The 22,936-nt window shown below is 36.4% G+C and overlaps 2 protein-coding genes across 3 annotated transcripts in view; one reads left to right on the top strand and one right to left on the bottom strand.

The window, feature by feature from the left end:
- Positions 1 to 210: 210 nt before the first annotated feature.
- Positions 211 to 16,312, bottom strand: LOC111867619 (neurofilament heavy polypeptide). Its single transcript, XM_023857618.2, has 7 exons — positions 16,063 to 16,312; positions 12,072 to 12,573; positions 11,209 to 11,301; positions 9,963 to 10,128; positions 7,346 to 7,602; positions 5,311 to 5,379; positions 211 to 4,472 (listed from the first exon to the last, which is right to left on the bottom strand). Exons 1-7 carry the CDS (start codon positions 16,240 to 16,242, stop codon positions 4,411 to 4,413), a joined length of 1,329 nt encoding a protein of 442 aa, XP_023713386.1. The 5' UTR covers positions 16,243 to 16,312; the 3' UTR covers positions 211 to 4,410.
- An 844-nt stretch (positions 16,313 to 17,156) lies between these two features.
- LOC111867634 (brefeldin A-inhibited guanine nucleotide-exchange protein 1) overlaps positions 17,157 to 22,936 on the top strand; it is a 62,769-nt gene continuing 56,989 nt past the window's right edge. The window contains exons 1-4 of one of the 2 annotated variants that reach the window (XM_023857646.2): positions 17,157 to 17,481; positions 17,699 to 17,880; positions 17,991 to 18,137; positions 21,346 to 21,525. In XM_023857646.2, coding sequence (XP_023713414.1) covers positions 17,358 to 17,481; positions 17,699 to 17,880; positions 17,991 to 18,137; positions 21,346 to 21,525 — 633 coding nt within the window. In that variant the 5' untranslated portion in view covers positions 17,157 to 17,357. The remainder of the gene's footprint in view (positions 17,482 to 17,698; positions 17,881 to 17,990; positions 18,138 to 21,345; positions 21,526 to 22,936) is intronic. The other variant, XM_023857648.2, reaches the window with a different exon arrangement.

Genomic DNA, 22,936 nt, shown 5'->3' with positions numbered 1-22,936 from the left:
TTGTGGCATGCAGACCCATTGCTAGGCAGTGACTGCAAAATAAGCAACTATACAACAACCAATACTAGGCAATGGCTGAGTAGCCATTATGTGGACACCCCAACAGACATGAACACAACAACTGCATTGCACAGATGAATGGTGTTTTCTGTGCAGTCATGTTATAAGCAGAACATGTCAGTGAGTTAGTGAGAGGACTGCTGCAGTTCATTAGCTGGAAGCTGCTGCTGTGAGAAGCTGGTAGCTGAAGCTAGGGACCATTTAGGAACCCAGAGGAAGGAGAACATTGGCTCTTGGAAGCCACTACAAAGCAACGGCTAGTGAAGAATGTAGCAGACTGAGAATATCTAGTGTGTCCTACAGTGATTTGTGTAATTAACAAGTTGTAAAAGTGTCCAATAAATCCAATTACAGATCCAAACCCTGTCTATAGTCACTAAAATTGTGATATGATATGAAATTAGATAGCCAGTTACTTAGAGATGGCATACATCCACAGCCAATGGACATACCTTAACCCTTTGCATGCCATGTACCAACTAAAGCAGATAACAATACTTGCACTAAATCTGCCATACCAAAGGAGATCAACTAACTCTTACTCAAACAGTACAGCATTTTTGTCAACAGATGACATCAAGTGTGACACTGATGTTTAGAGGACAGGACAGGTATTCACATGAAATATTTATGTTGATGTAGAGGGCTATCTTCTGGGTTGTAACACCATATGGTCCAGTAGAAGTTCATCAGTGCCTCCATTTTCAAGGTTGAAGAGCATGTCAACCTGGCAGCAAGAAGTAGGGAGAAAGCAAAGCCTGTATCGGTGAGCTTCTAACAGACTACAGACTACAGAGAAGATAGCACTTTTCATAGTCACTTCTGTCCGAATCTCAAATCCAACATTTCTGTTGTCTGAAGTCATCTGAGGAAAGTATTGCAGGTTTTCCTGCACAACTCCATTTACCCCCATGCAGTGTTCACATTTCTATCATGCGGTCTTACTGTGGAGTGTGATAGTCAACACATTAATCCCTGCCTAGCAAAGAGAAAAGAGGAAGCAATGTTGAGTAGATATTATGTATGTGAACAGTTGAAAATATCATACAAAGGACAGTATATCAAAAATGTACTAACCTATTATAATGACCATATTAACAATGTTTTAATCTGGATACTTCATGCCAGGTATCCACCAGCAGCATGCAGTGCCTACTCTACATAAGAAGTACTTTATACAGACAAGCTTTACACCAAATTTGGTTCAACCAAAGTTTAAAGTTACTGCTAACAGTGAATACCCATTACACAATAGATAGAACATGTTTTATTGCACAGCCTTCTCTATATACAGTAACACCAATGACCTGTAAGATTCCATCTGTGAACATTCAATTTAAAAATAATCATCTTCAACACAACAAAAATACTGGTCTTTCAACATATGCTAATGAACAAATCAGCTTTGATAAGCACCAGGCAATGTGACTTGGCCCTTTGCCTTATGCATAATCCACACAAGTGTCAAAATGTCATCAGGTGAGATAATTACAGATTACCAGTTTCATTGATGTTCATTTATATCAAATAATGACAAGGAAAATTAAAGTTTTAATGTATTCAACAAAGACATTATTCTTTTCAAAACCATAATAATAATAGAAAGCCAAGAATTAAGATGAAGTGTACCAAGGGAATAAACCTCTAGCAGCGTGAAAGATAACTGCTATGAGATGAAACAGAACATATGCAACCATATCACAGTAAATGCACTACAATTTCATGGCAAGAAGTCACACACACTGTTAACTCTTCTAAAATCATTAACTTATTCAGTGTCTGGAAAAAAAAAACAATAGTACTATTACTACACAACTCACAAAACAAGTCATGTATAAATCGCATTCTTTACATGAGGGTTGTCAAACACGAGCCACATTTGTAGAAATATTCTGACATTTTGTAGACCAGACATAATACTACAGTAGCTCATATGCTTTATTTACCTACCTGCCTCAGATTCACCCACACACTCTTTAATTTAATGCAGCAACCATCTCTACATAAGTGAACAATCTTAATTCTATCTAAATTAAATTTTCCAAATTATGCAATAAAAACCAACCAAAAAACCTATTAATTAATTAGACTGGGCCTCGCACACACACTCTGGTTAGGGCATCCTTAAATCATATTTCCAGAGAGACAAAGTACAGCATATAAAAATATGTGGCCCAAATAAAATTACGTTCGCACACAAAAAAAAAGGAAATGTAACAACAGGAACTGTTATGGGATTTCAAGAGTTGCATGTGGAAAGTTGTTAATAATGCTTACTCCATGTTTTACATAAGAATTACACTGCAACTCTTGTCCTTGGGATTTTTTTTTTTTGGAATGGTAGTACAATAACAGAATATGAAAGTGAAAAATGCACCACTAAAGAAAAACATAACCGCATTTGAATAAAACAAAATACATTATATTCCCTTATGGATAAATACATGCACTAAATAAATCATTCCGAGAAGAAAAGTGGCCTATCAGTATAACATGAACAAAACAGTTGGCATTCTGCCCCAGTGGAGAGTTCACAGATAGCTTACAATAGATTTTTCCTTCAATAGTAAAGGAAAATTCAGTTTGCATGTCATGTGTGAATAACAGTAAAATTTCACTGACGACATACGCGATAACTACGATATCTACCACCTCAATGATGTTGCTCTCAAACTGCGTATCATCTGCATAATGAACTTAGCTGCATCTTTAATGAAAAAGAAAACTGTATATGATTTCCAAATAACGACCCACAGTTTTTCCAGCTTTAAAAAATAAAAACGCTTCCATGGCAAGTCATATCCATGTGTTTATGTGGTTGTCGCCTTAAAATAGAAGCCCTAACAATGTCTAATTTCTGTTAACCAATAAGCTTTAAAAACCATGTACTTTAAATTTTATCTAACTGCCTGTGTTGTAATGCAGTAGGAATTTAAAGTGTTTATATAACTTTACGTTCAAGGCAAAAAATTACAGTGCTCATATTAAGGTTTTCATTTCAGACAATATACTAGTGGCATGTTCCATAGCATCTTATAATACATATATGTTGATTTTGTTTAATACAGTGATATCAGGAACAATAATTCCCCCCCCCCCAGGAAAGATGGTGCTGAACTACCCAAAATTTAATCCTATCTAAGAAGTTGTTCTTGCCTCTGCAAAATATTTGTTATATGGGGATTGTGCAAACTTCATACACCTGGGCCAGAATGATGAAAGAACTATTAAATTTACTTGTATAACTGTGTACGCTAACAAAAATATCTGTTTATGGAATATGTAGTATTATAATGAAACTAGAACAAACTCAATGGATATCACCTCACAATTATTTGATTACCATATTACTGTCATACTGCAAACTTTCATCACCCAACCTCCCATTTCATTTTGTCAGAATTTTTTAACTCTCTAGTGCTTTATCTATTGCACTTCATAATGAACAGTTGATAGGAGCTAATATATGGCTTATAACTGCTGCCCATCCAAAAATCTCAAACATAACAGCCCATAGATATCAAGAATAATGACAAAAAAATATCCATAATCACTGACATTCCTTTTCTACGTAATACCCCTATAGAATCAAGCTGAAAATGAGATTGAAAGTGCATTCCTGAAATGTATAGGACACAAAAATTTAACAGCATGCAATGTAGCTCTGAACAAGCTAAATTATAAAGAAATTAAAACATGAAAATAATATATTGGTTGTAACGACACGTGATTAAGTGTCTCAATCATATGTGACACATTTTAAAACAATATAAGTATTAATTTACATTTCAAGGTACAGTTTTACTGAACCCTCAGCTTCAGAATATCACTATAATTAGTATTCAGGAATGTAAACTGTTCTAGCTCCAAAATGTGTGACATCTTTAACAATTAAAAGAGTAACAAGAAATAGCATTGTTGATACCATAATGTGCCAAAGCTCACTGTGTTTCAACAAAGGTACCAAATTTCTGCTTAGTCTTTTATTCCTTGAGATCCACGCTCAATATAAAGGCAATCCGAAACAAATGACTGCTGCTATAAGCAACTGTTAAGAGTGACACACGTCCTGGCACTGTAACTTACAGGGTTTCTCTTCAAGTACTTTCCATTTTAGCCAATCAGAATCCAGCTGCACAGAGTACAGCAACCAGGAATTGTACAAAGGCCATCACAATTCGAATATAGGATGCAATAATCCGTAGTTACCACCTTCTACAGCATTCTTTTTTATTTCCACTCCAGTCATTGTAGAAAAATAAATCTCACAGTACCTCAAGAAGACGGATTAACTGTATTTTTTCAGCCGCTTCTATCAAGCTGTCACATTTATTTGTTTTCCTTTCAATTTCACTGATCCTTGCGTACTTTCTTCTTGCTTTTCTTCTGTGCTTTTGCTTCTTTCCAAACATCTACAACAAAATATTTTCATGATTTATAAATACAATTCAATTAAATCCGTTAGAATTATTTTATAAAATAAACAAGAGTCAAAAGCATAACTCCTGATAAAACATTTTTCAAAGAGAGAGACACACATACAGATGGTGTGCAACTGGGATCAGATATTATAAAATGCACTGCTGTAAAAGGAGAAATGGAGTTGGGAAAACTGCATGTGTATGAGCCCACCCAATATTGTATGCATTTTCACTATTCTTGGCAGACTGGCCCATTAATGACAGAAGATAAAGTCATAAGGGTGCTGCATGAGATTACAGTAACACAATACACCAACAGCATGTTGCATGCACTGGCTGCAAGCAATAACAATTCTGTTGGTAGGTGAACCTTGCAATAAGTTTGTCATCAGCTGTGGTCATTTTCATCAAAAATACCTATTCATAAGAACTTTCTGAAACCTGTATTTTGTACTTTATCAATATTGGATGTTATGATTAGATTGTGAGTACAAAAACAGAGCTCCTGGTGCACGCGCGCATGTGTGTGTGCACACTCACATATAACATTTAACATTTCATTCAGAAAATGTTCCACAGATCCTAGAAAAGAGGAACTGGAACAAGTCAGCGTAGAACATATCAATTTCAGTAAATACAGTACACTTACAGACATTATAACTGACCCAGATCATATATATAATTACATTATTAATATTAATACACTTGGAACAGAGAAGCATTGTCTATTCATATTTTGTCCTCCCTCTTTCTTGCATACACACACATAAAAGAAGCACACGATTCCTAGAAACTAATTCATGCCATTCATTATGACCGCATAAATTACCTCCAAGTTCATCAAAAGCCACAGTGTTTCCTGGTTCATTCTTGGGTATGCTTTCTACCTTAGGTTTTACTGAAAATAATGAAAAAGACAGTTAGAAAATCACTGGAGTTCTTTTAATATCTTCCATTTAATTACCCTACACCTTATATATTCTGCTGAATTAAATCCATTCCCAGTATTATCACTAAAAAGAAAAGGGTGTTCAGTTTCATGATTTTTTCCCCCTTGGTAAAATTAACCTTTTGCTTACTCGACATAAAGACATTCAGACTCCAAATAATACTGAATAAATATTTATGTGTAACCCCAACAAATACAGAACTTTTTGAGGAGCTAACAGCTGCTCAGGTGGTAAAGAAAGTACTTGCCTTTTACATAACTTGAGATTAATTACAGTTCTCACTTGAGCCCACCACTGGTATGTCCTCAGCCAGATCCATTTCCTGTTGCTTCAGCTGTTCTAAAGAATTCATTCATGTCTGATGTCCTGTACATCATTTCATACCATGCTAGTTTTATGGATAGGAACTGTGTCCTCAGCCAAATTCCCATGCAGTTGCAGCTGTTTAGTCAGTATATAAAAAACAAACTCCGTGGCCAGCAGTCCACAAGCGAACTATACCGACCAAGCAACTGCCGCTTGTTGGCAAAGTTAGTGCCAACTTTTGCAGATATAGAGTGTCGCATGGTCAACACAACGGATCCCCACAGCAGCTAATCTCGGGATTCTAGACCGGAGAAGCTATTTCCTTGAAATAGCTCCTCAGTTACCCTCACAAGGCTGAGTGGACCCCATTCCAGACCCACTACTTCTCAGAAAATCTGGTAGCGCCAGGAATCGAACCCGGGTCCTCTGGATCTGTAGCCAGAAACTCTGACCACTAGACCGCAGAAACAGTCGAAAAAACTGCCAATGCTCTGGTGGAGCAAACATTGGTCATACATTACTGAATGATGTACAACAATTTCTTTCAATAAAATACTCTAAGAAAAATGTTACGGTTAACACATAGACAAGAAGCCTATCACATCAGCAGGTAATACCAGCTAGAATTTTAAGGGGACCTCAAGAGATTTTGGAAGACTTTTAGACATTTTGTGTTTGTTTCCCACATTTTCAAGAACAATGTCACTACTTCTGGATGACAGCACCCTTTAAGGTCTCTTCACACTACAAGTCACAACAGCTGTTGCTCCACTGATGGTCTCCTTCCTGCTGATATTGTCACGTAAACATGTAAGCTCCTATTTCTATATACTGTCAGAACCCAAAAACTGAGATTCACACTACCACTAACTACAATAAATGCTGGAAATGTACTTTCAAAGCAATTGACACATGACTTTAAGTGATAATTTCCTCTTATCCCCTATATGTTAACAGTAGGCATGCGTGGGTCTCAATTTTTTACACTGAATCAAGGAAAGATCTCAATTCCCACTGAACACTGATTTTTCAGTCTCAAACTGAGAGTTTTGAAATTATTGCATTTACTTTGTGCAGTACATGCAAACTACCCAGTTCACAATTATAATTGTTGGCAATGCTCACATGGATCAAATGTCGACAAAATCTCTACCTCTCACTATCTTTCCCTTGCCCCCCCCCACCTTCTACCTGCTAATGGTGAAAAATGATATGACCCCAGAATTGATTTCTTTATGAAAACATTTAATTTAAAATTAATCTCATATCGTACTTTAGTACCCTGTGAAAACGTAATTTGTCTTACGAATTGTTAGGTGAGGGGTGAGGTTTAGCAGAGAAAGTTCTTCATATCTCAAGTCTTTAAATTTTTCCAAATTCTTGTCTCAAACTGAGAAAGTCACTCTTGTGCATGCCCAATTAAAAGCAAATCTATTAAACTCATACTGAAAGAATGAAGAAACAGAAATAGTGTATGGTATTTTGGAACAGTGGCCACACTGCCTCTTTCATAGAGGTTGGTGCAGTAGCTTCCTGGTACAGTTACTCCAGTAGCAATCAGAGGAATTTAATTCACAAAAGTAGGCAATTTCAAGATAGAAAACTTACCTTCTTCCTTAACTTCATTTTGTTTATTCTCTGGAACTTCAATCTCCACAAATGGAGGAGATGCAGGTACTTCCTGAGTTTCTGTCGTTGTCTCAACTGCCACAGGCATTTCGGGTTCTGTACATTTGTTGGCCGATTTCTTCTTGCTTTTTTTCTTTGATTTAGACACAGTTTCTGGGGTAATTCCAGGCTCCTCAGTTGATCTTACGTCTGGTGTTACAATAACTTCGACGATTGGCACAGCCTCCTTCTCTGGACTTCATGTAAAATTGAAGATATACCTTCATATTAAAATCTACTTCAAAATTCTAAATGATGAACTAAGAAATTCCTACACATAAATTCAGGGAAAATACCTGAATGCCTTTCTGTTCAGTTTCTTTAGGTCATTTAATTATACCATCAACTCCACAGATTGTACAGCATTAGCTTTATAAGAAACATCTTGAACAGTTACACCTCTTAATACATAAGTAGCACAAGTCCAGCAAGTGTAACTAGTTTAATAGGAGCAAGTAAAAGTTTTCCCTTTACCCATTTCAACAGTTACTGGCCATCATCAGAAGACATTTCTGATGAAACTTGCTTGCCTTCTACTACTTATTTATGCATATGACATCAAATTATAATAAAGTAAAACAAAGAACCTCAAACAGACACTAGTAAGGAGGTGGGTAGGCTGCGTCATAGCTCAAGTGGTTAGTCGCTGGCTTCCCACCACGGCGGCCTGGGTTCGATCCCAGGGTCTAGTCAAGTAGGATTTGTGGTGGACAAAATGGCACTGGGGCAGGTTTTCTCCGAGTACTTCGGTTTCCCCTTTCAATCTTCAATCCACCAACTGCTCCACAATCACCCTCACCTATCATCTGGGGCTGGTACAATAGGCCAGAAGTGGCTGCAGTACAAGGGACTTAGACCCACTATACTAGCAATAAAAAAAAAAGAGGAGGTGGGTCTAAAAGTAAACTCAGAAAATGTATAGTATCATCTTGCAAGTTATGATGCTGCATAGTTCAGAAAGAGACACATTTTCAGGAACATACTACCTCCAACTTCAGGGCCAAAGAGTAATCCAAGGAAAAAACCAGTAGAAGCAGAGGGTATGATGAGTACTCAGCTTGCCACCCGCTTCTGTTGCATTCTTTCTTGGCCTACTCTTTGACACTGAAGATGAAGGCAATAAGTTCCTCCTACACAACATGGTGTTAAAATCCAGAAGACCATACTCTATGCATTCATGGCCATGAGAACCTCAATACAGCAAAAGTATATAATGAGGTCTTGCCACCAGAATGCAAGGCAAAATCATGACACAGAAACAGCTAACAGATCCTCTGTAACTGGTAAAGTTCAAATATTCAGGAATGACACCAACAACTTGCATTCATGAAGAAATTTAGAAAAGATTAAATCTGAGGAAACGATGCTACCATTTGGTTCATAATTTTTGTCTTCCTGACTGCTTTCTAAAAATGTAAAGATTAAAACATACAAAAAATTTTGCCCATAGTTTTGAATGGGTGTGGAACTTGTTTTGTGACATTGAGGGAAGAGCACAGACTCAGCATGTTTGAGAACAGGGTGCTGAAGAGAAAATTTGGATCTAAAAGGGATGAAATAATAAGAGGCTGCAGAAATCTACATAATGAGGAACCTCACAACTTGTACATTATTAGAATGACTGCACTGAGGATGACTGGCAGGGCATGCAGCATGTATGCTGGTAGAAAAACCTGAAAGAAAGAGAACACTAGGATGACCGAGGCACGGATTGGAGGCTAATAATAAAATCTGTCCTCAAGAAACAGGACAGGATGGGGTGGACTCAACTCATCTAGCCCAGGGTAGAGACCAGTGGTGTATTACTGCAAACACGGTAATGAAATGAACAATGCCATCTATGTCGACATGGTGCCATGTAAATCTTGTGTAAATGGACGTTTTGGAGGAACGTATTGCCTCCATCTTCAGGGTAGAAAAATTTGCGAGCAAGGAACCACTGTGACAATAGACAAAATTCAAAATAACTGTTTTAAAATGTGTGTCACATTATCACTAAAAAAACTTCAAACATATTTAACATCCAGCACGCCTATCTTCTGAGATACAATGCCATGCAGTCTGTTGACAGTCAACAGATATTTCAGAGGAACATTTTCGAAGTTGAAAAAAAAAAGCTGGGCAAAAAATTATCAACAGAAACATCATGGTTGTGCACCGATGGGAGAAGTAGTAAATGTGTAAGGCCTTCTTCTTTTAATTAATACTGTAACGTGTTTCTGTTACTGAAGAACATGTCACAATACTATAATATGCTGAATTTCATTATATTATTGCAGGCATTTTTTCTGTACGTGTGCAAATTTTCAAGCATTATTTTCCATTCTGACACAAAACATTAAAATGAATGGGCGACTCCTCTTGCCATGTAATATTCAATTAATTCAAGACATGACTCATTTTGCAAATCTGTACTGAACTGAAATACAATTCTCAGTAATATGTCTTAAAAAATGTAAAATTAAATTGTACCAATTTCAATGCTTCTGTTTGTGAAATAACCTTAAAATTTATTCAATACTTATTCTAAATCTGTACTGAAAACACAAATGTTTACATTTTAACCTCATCCTTTTTTTCTTTGCTGGAAGGCTTCTCCTCTGCAGACCTCTCATTGTCATCATCCAGAATCTTAGCTTCCTCCACAGGAACTGCCTCAGTGTTGCCAGCATCAATGCTTTTAGCTTTCTTCTTCTTACTGGGACTGGCTGTTTCCTTTTTCACTGTTGAAAGAAAGAGAAACCAACACATGAACTAGGAACAATAAACATATATGCTGTTGGTATGGTATGTTTTACGGTTCCAAAGGATTACATATTAAAAACTTAAGAAGATTTAAGTAACCTGCTTGCAAGTTTTGATCTAATTTTGAAATTTCTCATTTGAAACTTTATTTTTTTATGACAAATGATTCAGAAGACAAAGAAGTGAGACAGCAAATATGAAACTGAATCCTTATTACTTCTGCATGATTTAATAGCTTTCCATTCACTGCATCACAACAAACAATATACACAAAAAAGTCACAACAAAAATTTGTAAAAGTATTTATAATATATAATATAATATATTTCAAATGTTACATTACTGTCACTCTGTAATTATTACAAGGAATTAGTTAAATAATTTTCCTGGGGAGTAAAGTGTGGCCAGCATGTAAGGCTGACAACCTTACCGCCATCTGTGAGCTGATTGTCTAGATAATGTGGGACCCTCAACGTCTCACAACCCTATGGGCCGTCACGGCCTGTTACAGGGATAGCTTTACTTTTACCTTTTACTGTAATTATTACTGCAAAACAGCCACCAATGTTACTTTTCACTTTCTCAGGAAACTGTCACAATAAAAGTTTTACTTTCTTGAAGAATTCAGGAAACCATACACACAAGTATGCAGACTTGGCATATATTAACATTGTTGATATGGGAATTAAATGCTAAGTGAACAACAATTTCTGGGGAGCACGTATACAAACAGGATGAATCATACATTCCACAATTTGAAGCGAATTCAAAATAGGAAATGAATCCATTTACTAGTTCCCTAACTGTGAACTCAACTGTACTTCAATATCCTATCACTAATATGGTTTACATTACATACAGATGAAACACTAAGTTTATATCAAGTAAAATTTATTTTAAGAAATCTGTACTATATTTCATGAAAATAAGAAAAATTGTTTACAAATAAATAATGCAAACAAGAAAGCCTTCATTTGTAAGTACTACCACATGATGCTGTTGTGTGAAGATTTGAACAGCCAAATTCCGAATAAGGTGAAAAAAGAAATAAATATTACCTATGTTTTCTGGAACAGCATCATCATTCACCAAAGGATCATCCTTTTTGCGATTTTTCTTATCTTTCCTTGAAAGTGCTTGCTCCCACTCCCCTAAAAATAAAAGGAATTGTTTCATCACATGCACAATGCTTTTCTTTCAGAAGCAAAGCAAACCTAAAACTTCCATAATGTAAATGAGAATAAAAAAGTTGTTATAAGATAAATGAAAATAATAACTTATTACAAGTGATATCAGTAGGTTAAAGAGATACTTCTCTACTCCACAGCATCCGGACCACCATTGGGGCCCACCTAACCTCCTGTCCAATGGGTACTGGAGGCTCTTTCCATCAGGTTAAAGCAGCCAGGGCATGAAGCTGACATTCACATCCATCTAATACAGATGTCAAGAATGGTGGAAACTATACTTCCACTTTCCCATAATTAAGTGGTACTTAATTAATTAAGCATAGAGACAACTTTACCTAACCTTTTACCTTTTACTAGAGAACATCCCACAGAAAAATATCTAAATAAATACAAACTTACAATTTTGTTCTAACCTGTTGCATATGATATGAGATTTTCCCTACAGTTTTACAGTTATGTTCCTTCAAAATATTCAAAAGGGGCAATAAGATACATGAGCAAAGGTGGAAGATCAGCAGGAACACTAGTGCAGCTATAAAGCTAAGCTTTGTTACTTGTCATGTGTCACTTGAATAGGAAAAGGGACTGGCTACTCAAACTATTGTGACCATCCTTATCCTACTCTGACACACTACATAGAAGATGTGTTAATAAACCAAACAGTTCATTATGATCATCAAACTCTGACACAAAATAAAAGGGTTTTATTAATTAATTGATCAATTCATTACCATCATCAAAATCAAGTGGTTTTTCTTCGGCTTTCAGCTTTGCAAGATTTTTTTCATTCTTCCTGTTCTTAATCTCTTCCACCTGGTTCTCCTTTCCTTTGCCCTTTGATTGTTTAGATGAAGAATTTTTGTTACTGTCCTTAGATGGAGATTTCTCTAAGATATCCTGCTTTTTCTCCTTCAGTTGTTTTGCCAATGGTTCAGAAGTTTCTTTCTTGTTTTCTTTCTGAGCTTTAGTAGTCACAGATTTGTTGACTGTTTCTTTGGTTGGCTGCTCTTTAATAGGAGATGTTTCCTGTTTGTTCTGTTTCTGCTGCTTAACAGACACCTTGTTAGATACATCCTTTGCAGGAGACTTCTCTATGTCGTGTCTACTTTCTTTCATTTGTTTTCCTACAACCTTACTTGAATTTGATTTTGAGCTAGCTGCATCATTTATCTTCTGTTTCACTTCTGCATTATCATCACTCACAGTCGTTACATGTCCGTTAGATTGAGATTTCTACAAAGGAAAAACAAAAAAACAAAATATGACCAGTTTTATGCTGCATCAGCACTAATCGGATGGTGATATGACTTAAGAAAGTGATACAAACATACAGTCATTAAGTGTACAATTAAATTATATCCAGCTCTGGTACTCAGACTGGCTGAAAATGCATGAACAAGAAAACTACCCACTTCAGTAAAAGTATAGACTAAAATGAAAAGATTCATAAAGGACAGAAGAACAAAGTTTGTTTCAAAGATTATTTTACTACTGATTAACAAAAACTGTCAAATAAGAATATCCAATTTTATCTATTTCATTTTAAAATGTGAACTGTATGTTTAACCATATTTTGGTCATCACCAGGTGGAGATTCACATACTCAACATTGAAAATACACTACTGATTGCTGAATAAGCCAGTTTAACACTTAAAAATACCAAGACACAAACCACATCATATCACAAAGCTATAAACATACATTTAGAATACATATACTGCTTTACAGTACCAGAGCTGCAGGCAGTATAATATTTTAAATAATACTGTGAACTGCATTCAAAAAATTCAGGTATAAAAATGTTTCTACAAAAATTTAATGACTGCAAATATACATATTTGTGAATAGGTGTAAATTTTCACATTACGTCATATGGAACAGTTTTATTTAGTAGAATCTTGTAGGTAATTATGTCAGTGATTCTCAAACTGTGTTCCATGGGGCAATTTCTCCATTGGAAGAGACAGTAATTTATTCTGATTATAGGCAGAAGAAAAGCTTCAGTGGACTCATCTTGATTAATTTTATTAATGAGAGTCTGATTCAGGAGTACTTAAAAGAGTCCACACGTGTTTTGTGCAAGCCACAGGTACAGAATAAGGAAATATTACATGCTTTACCTGCCACAGTAAACCAGTACATTTTCTCTGAATGTACTTGGTACATTTGTAATAAAACAGTGGCAACATTTCTCTAACAACAGTCATCAGTTCTGATTTTCTCTGAATTTCTCTTTTGTTGACCATAAAAAAAAGTTCTGCCATGTCTTTGAATGTTTTTAGTTTTGGTGCTGGGTTATGTCAGTATTTCTGGGGGAGCCAAAAGGCTCTTCCAGAAAAAAAAAACAGTTTTGAAAACATTATCTTACATAACCCACAATGCATGCTGAGAGAAAATTTTAATCTAAATTTAAAACATTTTGCTTTAACAGACATGTTATGAATTCAGTAAAAAAAATGGTACAATCGAAAGAACTGACATTGAATCACATTGTACAAGGATATAACTGCAATAAATATGTCACAATATGATAGTGCGTGTCCAGGTGTGTGTACAGTTCACTCTATTGCTTCATGAAGAATATGTAAGAGTGGAGTTCTTTGTCATTAAGTAATTCAGTCTGAGACTACAAAACACTGAATGTACACTACACTTTTGTGGGACTGGAAAGAGGTGATCAAAATTTAGCAACTGATGCAAATATTCTGTACTTTAACAATAAGCCAAGCATAAGTTTTTGAGTAATCCTTTCAGTATCAACATTGTAGGATTGGATGACAGAATGACAGATGAATGATGCATTTCAAAGAATCTGAAAGGAAGCAGTCATGGCCTAACTAAAATGCAGAACTTGCCTGGAGGTTCTGACAAAAACCATAAAGAAACCAAAGTAAGGCTACTGAATTCAAATCAAGAGTGTTACCTCTTGACCAACCTGTTTGGTGGTCCCCTTATTTTAGAGAATATTAAATGCCTGCCAAAATTGACAAACATCCTGGATGATGTTCACTGTGTAGAAAAAATGAATAAGATATAACGGGTGATAAGACATGGTCTATAACTGTGACCCAGAAACTAGGCAACAATCATTACAACGGTTCCTTCCTTGCAATGACCAAAACATGCCAAATGCACTATATGTATCTTCACATGGTGAGACTATTACCTACCATGTGCTAAAACACATAGCCACAAAAGCAAGAAACTGATGAGCGAAGTGAGCATTACAGTACACCCGCCAACTTAGCCTCAAGTGTGTGGAAAATTTTAACTGAACACAGTACTGTACAGGTGTGTCAGTCTCCTAATTCACTACAGCCCCATGGCTTCTTTTATTGTAAGAGCTGAAGCTTTGATGGCAGCTGATGTTAACGAAATCTTCTCGGGCTAACAGCCATGTCAGCTGATTACAAATTACTGTCATTTCAGGGACAAACCTGTAGTCCAAGATCAAGCCACAGCCTAAGCCAATGGAGGGCACTGTCTCACTCTGTTTCAATCACAGGCTATAGATTGGGTATACAGATAAGATGGTTTGGATCCTATGTCACATCTGACCCTGATGACAGGAACTGTAATGGAGCCTGAAATGTCAGTAAGTTCTAACCAACTAACAGGGATGTTAGCCCCAAAAAATTTCATTAATGTCTTTTGTTCGCCAAACTTAAAGACACCTTGACAGACAAAAGATCTAACAATGTGGAAGTAAATGAATATATTGCAGAAAAACATCATGGTTTTCACTAGTTTTGATACTTTTTGAACAAGAATCATATATAACCATAATTATATGTACTTGGACCTACGTTTCAGACTTGCTTCAATGTGCAAAAACGAATGAAAATTTCTCAGAAAACCTGGATATGTCTGAAGCTCCATCTATACATTAAATATGTCTATGAAAGGAGCCCCTATAGAAGGTTTACCTTATAATAAAAGAAATTAATTTTGCATTCTGCTAACCCTAAACTAAGTTCTTGAACTCTAGGATGGAAAATATTTCATAATAAAAAATTCACTTTGCCATATAATTTTGGTATATCTTAATAACGAAGTCCTTAGCTGCATTAGATAAATTTGAATGGTATGTGCCAGAGCTATGACTTTAAATAAAATCCACTATTCAGTAACAAGTTAATTTAGGCTGCATCTGTTAACAGTAAATCAAGCCAAATTCAGTGACACGTACCTGTAGTCACCATACTGTAAATTTTCTCCATCATACTATTAATAGAACATTACCAAAGAGATGTTTAATCACATTATTACAAGTATGTCTTTCAGTTTTGCCAATAAAACCCTTCCAGGAAGGTTCAAAGATGATACCCTAAGCAACAAAGCATATAAAAGCAACAACTGCTGCACTTCATTTGCAAGAAATTGCAGTCATCTGACTGATAAGCATGATGTAACGTTGGTCTGATATTAGTTGGCCAACAAAAACGACATGGAGAATCTATGAAAATAATGTGGAATTTTTCCTTTCGTCGGCCAACAATGAACAAGTGCAGAATCCGCGAAAATTGTGTGGCATTCTTGCAAACTGACTTACCACAATGAGTCAGGTCTGTCTTGTAGTAAGCCAACAATGCAAAAGACCAGAATCTAAGGAAACCATATGGAAGATTATTTACTGGTTATGTGTAACCTTTTTCCTATAAATGTACTTAATAAAACTTGATAAAACAATATGTTCCATTCAATAACAGGGCGAATACTACCTTATCCTTCACTTTTCGTTTCTTGCCAGCTGGTTTCCGGTCATCGCCCGTATATGTGAGTTGAGCAAAGGCAGGTTGCTCTGGAGATTTAAATCCAAATGCAAATACCAATACAGCACATATTAACACAACTCCAACTGGAAACGCATACTGTGTATTGACAACCTCCGACAATTCCATCGTTTATAGATATTTCATACGTTCACGTCAACAGCAATCTAATCATTCATCTACCAGATGATCAAAGATGATGACGCGTTGTGACGTAGAATGTCACGTCGACCAAACTATTGAGGATATTGTGAAATTCCCCTAATATATCACGTTTCCTGAATAGTTTTCAAATATTGAAATGATTATAAGAAATGTCAACCTTCTAAATGCGTTAATATGATTATATACTCTCTATGGAAGTTAACCTTTGTTATAACGTAAAAATATTAGTTTTTTGAGTATACATTAATCTTCAAATGTTGGTAAAGAAGTCAAACGTACATCAAATATCAAACTAAATTGAAATGTTCTAAATAGTAGCATTCCATATATTCTATATGTCACTAACGAAAATATAAATTAAAATTTACAGCAATTTTGTGTAAAATACAGCAACTGACCATTATAGATATATATACATTTTTCGACAATTATTAATAAACGTGGCATACAAAGTTCGTACATGAAGATTATTGTCTTGAGGGATATGTTACAAAAAGTTATACTCTTCTACCATGAAGATGGAGGCAACAGGTTCCTCCGAATCTTTCGCAACTTTCCACCAGCTGACTACACGGCATCACATACCAATGGATATTACTCTTCTGTTCATATTTACCGCCGTTAGGACCAAATTTTCTATACAAAATTCTAAAGGCATTAATGTCCAGATGCAGTATGAGAGTGCCGATAGGAAATATTCATTTCTGTAAAATAAAACATTAATTTTGTCTTATTGTATTCTGGCGGAACGGTTGCATGCACATACTGGCAAGAACTTCCATTTTCAACTGTTGGTAGCGTAAGGAAATCGGCATTCCTATTGAATAATATGTTCTGTTATTAAAGCGGATAATTCCGCAAATATAAATATCTAGTAATTATATTACTTAAATATATTCAGTGGGATATGTTGGAAAGTCATCGAATTAACTAATAATTTCATAAATTCTACTACTATATTACTTCCGAAAAACATGGCTTCCTGTGTTCATTGATTAAAGTTATGGCGTTGTGAAGTGGTTGATATTTTTAAAATACTTCACTCTTGAAGAATGTTATTGTTATTCATTTAGGCAACGATGCAAAGGACTTCCAAAACCAAAGAAATGTTTATTGTACGAGCTCTAGAAAAGATACTTAGTGATAAAGATATTAAGCGGTCACACCACTCCCAGTTGAAACGGGCCTGTGAGGTGGCATTGGGTAAGTTGTTCAACGTCTTGTTTTTGGTTATGTAAGCAAAATTGACAGTAAAACACCCAAGTCGATCATAATAATTGACGCTCATATTTTTGACAGTATTATATAATATCAGATTGAATAGTTTTTATCTTTTATGTCAAGTTTTTTCAGTCATAATAACTCTTAATCTTTGTTAGCTTTATTTACTAGTTGTCTTAACCTAACATTGATTTTATAGAAGAGATACGAAATGAACTGAAAGATGGAGGCCAGGATGGTCCCAATTCATCATCTGCTTTGCCACTGCCAAAGAATGATGAAGCTAATATCATTACAGCAGAGAAATATTTCCTTCCATTTGAATTGGCATGTCAGAGCAAAGCAGCTAGGATTGTTGTTACTGCACTTGATTGTCTTCAGGTATGCTACTGTAATTGGATGCAGTGCTGAACTTGTTTTGAAAAATACAGTTTGGGCTCTTATGCCACATACATACATTGATTCAATTTATTCATTTTCATTCATTTCAGAAACTCATTGCATATGGACACTTGACTGGAAACATTCCTGACTCAACAACTCCAGGAAAGTATCTTATTGATCGTATTGTTGAAACAATATGTGGATGTTTTAGTGGCCCACAAACAGATGAAGGTGTTCAGTTGCAAATAATAAAGGTAATCAAATTCATAAACCACATAAATTTACAAGTAATGTTCTGTAAATTAATAATTGATATTCCTTAAGTAAAGTGAGAGTGTTTGGTATCCATAATTGTAGGAAATTAATCAGAAACAGGATTAAATCTAGGATATTTACAGAGCTGTTTGCCATATTAGGTTAGTCATATATTTTGTTTTTCCTTGTAATATTAGCCTTTGCTTTCCCACCTATTTTATATTTATTGATTTCTATATAATATGAGTGGTGGATTGTTATATTGTCAACAGTGACATTACTTTGTTTAGGTTTACAGTTGTGGATTTATAATAAGCATCACCACAATAAGATACATGAGTGGTGAAGATCTTTCATTTGAAAGTTAGGACTCAGCTATTTGCACTCCATTGCTGATTGCTTAGCACACCATATCGGGTACGATACTGCTTGAACAACACATCATTGATGGTTAACTAGAAAGATGAATGATTTTTAAGCATTCATTTAGCAAAAAAGGTGTTTTTGCTTTTTTCTCTTTAGAAAGGACAGCAAATCATGTCAGAAAGACTTTATGAAAGGTGTTTACTAAATGTTGTAAGTAATTTTTCAGTTCCTTTCACATGGCACCTAGTAAATAACAGAGAAGTGTGGAATTATGACTCCATGATCATATGCACATTGCAGGGATGGTATTTGTGTCAGTATATTGCACATTAAGATATTTATTATATTGCAGCCTGTGGGCGGGTACCTGTTGTACAGTACGGCCCCTCACCAGTTTGAAATTAGACAGCCCAGTCTACCTATTCTAAGTTATTGTTGAGTGTATTTGAAGTAGTATTACAAAATAATGTGATGTAGTAGTTTCCGCCTCTGTGGTCTCGTGGTCAGAGTTCCTCGCTACAGATCCAGATGTCCTGAATTCGATTCCCGGCACTACGAGATTTTCTGAGAAGTAGTGGGTCTGGAACGGAGTCCACTCAGCCTCATGATGATAATTGAGGAGCTATTTCAAGGAAATAGCGGCTTGAGTCTAGAAAACCGAAATTAACGGCCTTGGGGATCCATTACACTGACCACGCAACACCCTCTATCTGCAAAAGTTGGCACTAACTTCGCTGAAAAGCGGCGGCCGCTCAGTCGGTATAGTTCACTTGCGGACTACAGTCCATGGAGTTTAGTGGTCACACTGTTGATAGTCATTTGCAAGCTGTCTAATTAAAACCCAGAACAGTTCTAAGTGCCATAATTTGTAGTTTCTTGTGTTTTTGCAGTGAACAGTGTTAACTGTTGGGTGTGTGACACTTTACGCCATTCTGGATATAGTGAATATATTGGAACACTCGCTCTTGCAATCACACAATTCACAGTTACACAAGTACTGCCATCTGCAGTATCACAAATACTTCTGTTGCTCTTGGCGACTGCTAGGCTTCTGCTGCAGTCGGCGACTTCATGATCCACACTGTGTCACACCCGATCTCACACTGTGGTCACATACTGCTCATCCGGCTTTTTATACCGTTCCCTGTTGCCTGTGTCAACAGCGGTGTTCCATGTTACATCACAGTGGGAAGTGGTGTTATGTCACCACGGGACAGGGTGGAATGTTGACTGGCCTGTTACCGTAGCAGCGGCAGCACTCCGAAGCTCTTACTTCACCGCTGGCAGGGGAGGGGGTGTCCTGCATAGCACAAATACGTCACAATAGTGTGGAAGCTTATATATCAAATGATGACACTTCCCATTGAACTCTCAGTTTCTGTTACAGTGAAATAATTTTTGTACTCTTTTGGCTATCGATGCTTTGCAGAAACACATACTTTCTGTTGGGTCATTTACCAATAATAATGTGACCAAGCATGTTGGTGTAGCGATAATGCTTTGTACTGGTTTTCAGGTGATTCATTGTTGGATTTGTAGTCAAGTTACTGACCGTACTGGTTGAGGTTTTCCATATTTTCCTCAGTCATGAGAGATGAATACAATATAGTCCATGGCTGTCGCATTTTAAATCTTTATGTACTTATCGCAATGATATTCACCCCTCAGACTTGTTGCTAAACCCAACTCATTTTTTATTTCCTATGTAATAAGAATGTGAGGAAGTTTGGTTTATTTGGGCTTTGCACATGACATTCATTCTTTTGGTACTACATTCCTGTTTTATATTCAGGAAATTGTAGGTTGAAATCTGAGCCATGAGACTGACCATCGTCATGAAGGTTTTTCATGGTTTTTCTTGGTTTATAAAGGGTAATGCCTTACATTATTGTCATTATTTTCGTCCTTTCTAGTATTAAATCTGTTAGGACCTGCTTTGTATATAACAAAATAAAATTGTTTCATCATTTCAGAAATGTTCCCAAATTCTGTTTCGTTTTGGTTGGTATAAAGGGTAGGGTGTGACTTGTATAATCTCTTTTATTCTGCTGTTAATCTCCTTTTCTGAGTTTTCACTGAAGATGCTGTGATACCTGAGTCACAGCAATGTGATTCAGTTGTAGTAATTTACAATTGGCACAACGACTTTTTGTCACAGTCTTTCCAGTTCCATCCTTGATTAAATTCTGTCATTTTCTCAGTTGTATGCAGGTTCAACTGTATCTTTAAACATACCAAGAAGGAAGTCGTTTGTCTTGTTGTAATATTTGATTTGGTTCATCTTGGTCTGTCACACTAGCAATATTATAAAAGGTTATCAACTCCGCCCAGTATGATGGTATAACAACACAGCGCCGCCCGAACAACAGGATGACACTGAAGAGGTCTATACATCAAACAATGGAATCAGGACGTGGTAGACACTCAACTTCCTTTAAAGAGAGGCAGTATAAAGGACACGAACTGAATTGGTTCTAATTTTAACAAAAACGTTTTAAACCACACATGTAAACAGACTGATTGTAATAATTTACAAATATTTAATGTATTCATGCATGTCACTGTAGTTGTTAAAGACTCAGAGTTTATATTCATGACAATATAATATTTTATATATGTATTGATATTGACCAAACACATTGTAATAGTAGTTTCTGCTTGTACTGATATGTCCTTCTGAAGACGGTCTCTCATACCCAAACATGTCTAGGAAGAAAGATTAAAAAGGAGAAAAAAACATTTAACAATCACACTGGATGGAGTTGATAACCTTTTATAATGGTTGTAATATGATTAGGTTTGTGTGATGTAACATGTCCTTTATTGTCCTTTGTTATCAAGGCTTTATTAACAGTTGTGACAAGTCAGCACGTTGAAGTTCATGAAGGAACGGTTCTTCTGGCAGTGCGAACTTGCTACAATATATATCTGGCTAGCAAGAACCTCATTAACCAGACGACAGCCCGTGCCACGTTGACTCAGATGCTGAATGTCATCTTTACACGCATGGAGAGTCAAGCTGTAAGTCAAAAAGCAGGATAATCTGTTTTGGATGAAGGACTAGCCATAATTTTTTATTGGATTGTCTGGGATGGCTCAGTTGGTATAACTACTGGCCGCAGGCTGGACCAGCAAGGATTTGATTTGATTTATTATTACCTCAATAAATCCATACAGGCAAGATAGTCACCACAGATATAGAAGAAATCCATTTATATATACAGGGTGTCCCAGGAGGAATGTGCCAAACTTCGGGAGGGTGTTCCTTATGTTAAAGTATGCCGATATAACCCAAAACACCTATGTCCAAAGTTGAACGGTTACGGAGATAATGGCCAGAGAAGTGTCAAACTTTGACCGGGGTTACACACTTGTTGATTACAAAATAGATATTAAAACTGGCAGGAATATGTGGATTCTGTAATGTTAATAATGTACGTAACATCAAACCAACTTGTGAGTGACGGAAAGCCATAAAATTGAAGTACAAAATACTCGCTCGCCATGTCATAATTGTCCTTAGGTTTCCAAGCAGTATACATAACACATGACTGGCGTGCGATGACGTAATATGGCTGCGCTATGAGCCGACCACATAACTCTTATTATACCTACATTCACGGATAATCTCTTTTGGAATTTCGTTTCCATTATCTCATGTGGATTATTATGGGACCACGTATGCACATTTCGTAAATTATTTACACCGTCCAGGGTAAAAGACGCCTCATCACTACACATGACACATGAATGGCAAGCGCTGGTGTAACATGACTGACTGCATATTCTGCTATAAGCCAACTACATAAGTATTAAAATACAGTACCTGCTTTATAGTAATTGTTCAAAGTGTCCTCCGCCAGCTGCAATGCAGTTTTCGGCACGCATCATGAGGGATTGGGTAGCAGAAGCAATGTTGCCTGAATGGTGACGTATGTGCTCTGCCGCTGCAAAAATACGATTCCGCAGTGCTTCTCGGGAATCGACCTTAGTTTCGTAGACTAAGGTCTTCATGTGGCCCCAGAGGTAATAATCTAGAGGCGTAAGATCTGGCGACCTCGGTGGCCATGCAATGGGACCACCACGACCTATCCAGCGGTTAGGGAAGGATTCATCTAAGTAGTGTCTCACGTGCTGAGTATAATGTGGAGGAGCCCCATCATGTTGGAAGTACATTTTCCTCCTTATCGTTAACGGGATGTCTTCCAACAAACATGGTAACTCATTCCTTAGGAAGGCTCCATACGTGTTTCCAGTTAAATTGTTGTGAAACACAAAAGGTCCGATCAACCTGTTCCCAAGCACACCACACCATACATTCACAGAAAATCTCTTTTGGAATTTCGTTTCCATTATCTCATGTGGATTATTATGGGACCACGTATGAATATTTCGTAAATTATTTACACCGTCCCGGGTAAACGACGCCTCA

This window comes from Cryptotermes secundus, unplaced genomic scaffold (genome assembly GCF_002891405.2).
Source record: "Cryptotermes secundus unplaced genomic scaffold, Csec_1.0 scaffold548, whole genome shotgun sequence".
Classification (NCBI taxonomy): domain Eukaryota; kingdom Metazoa; phylum Arthropoda; class Insecta; order Blattodea; family Kalotermitidae; genus Cryptotermes; species Cryptotermes secundus.
Note: the sequence above shows the minus strand (reverse complement) of the source record. Positions and strands in the feature narration are given on the sequence as shown.

Excerpts from the sequence above, each read along its gene's own strand:
- LOC111867619 (XM_023857618.2), bottom strand. The coding sequence starts at position 16,242 with ATGGAATTGTCGGAGGTTGTCAATACACAGTATGCGTTTCCAGTTGGA. Across the intron at positions 10,129-11,208 it reads TGCTGTTCCAGAAAACATAG|TGAAAAAGGAAACAGCCAGT; the intron begins GTAATATTTATT and ends TTCTTTCAACAG. Across the intron at positions 5,380-7,345 it reads AAATGAAGTTAAGGAAGAAG|TAAAACCTAAGGTAGAAAGC; the intron begins GTAAGTTTTCTA and ends CATTATTTTCAG.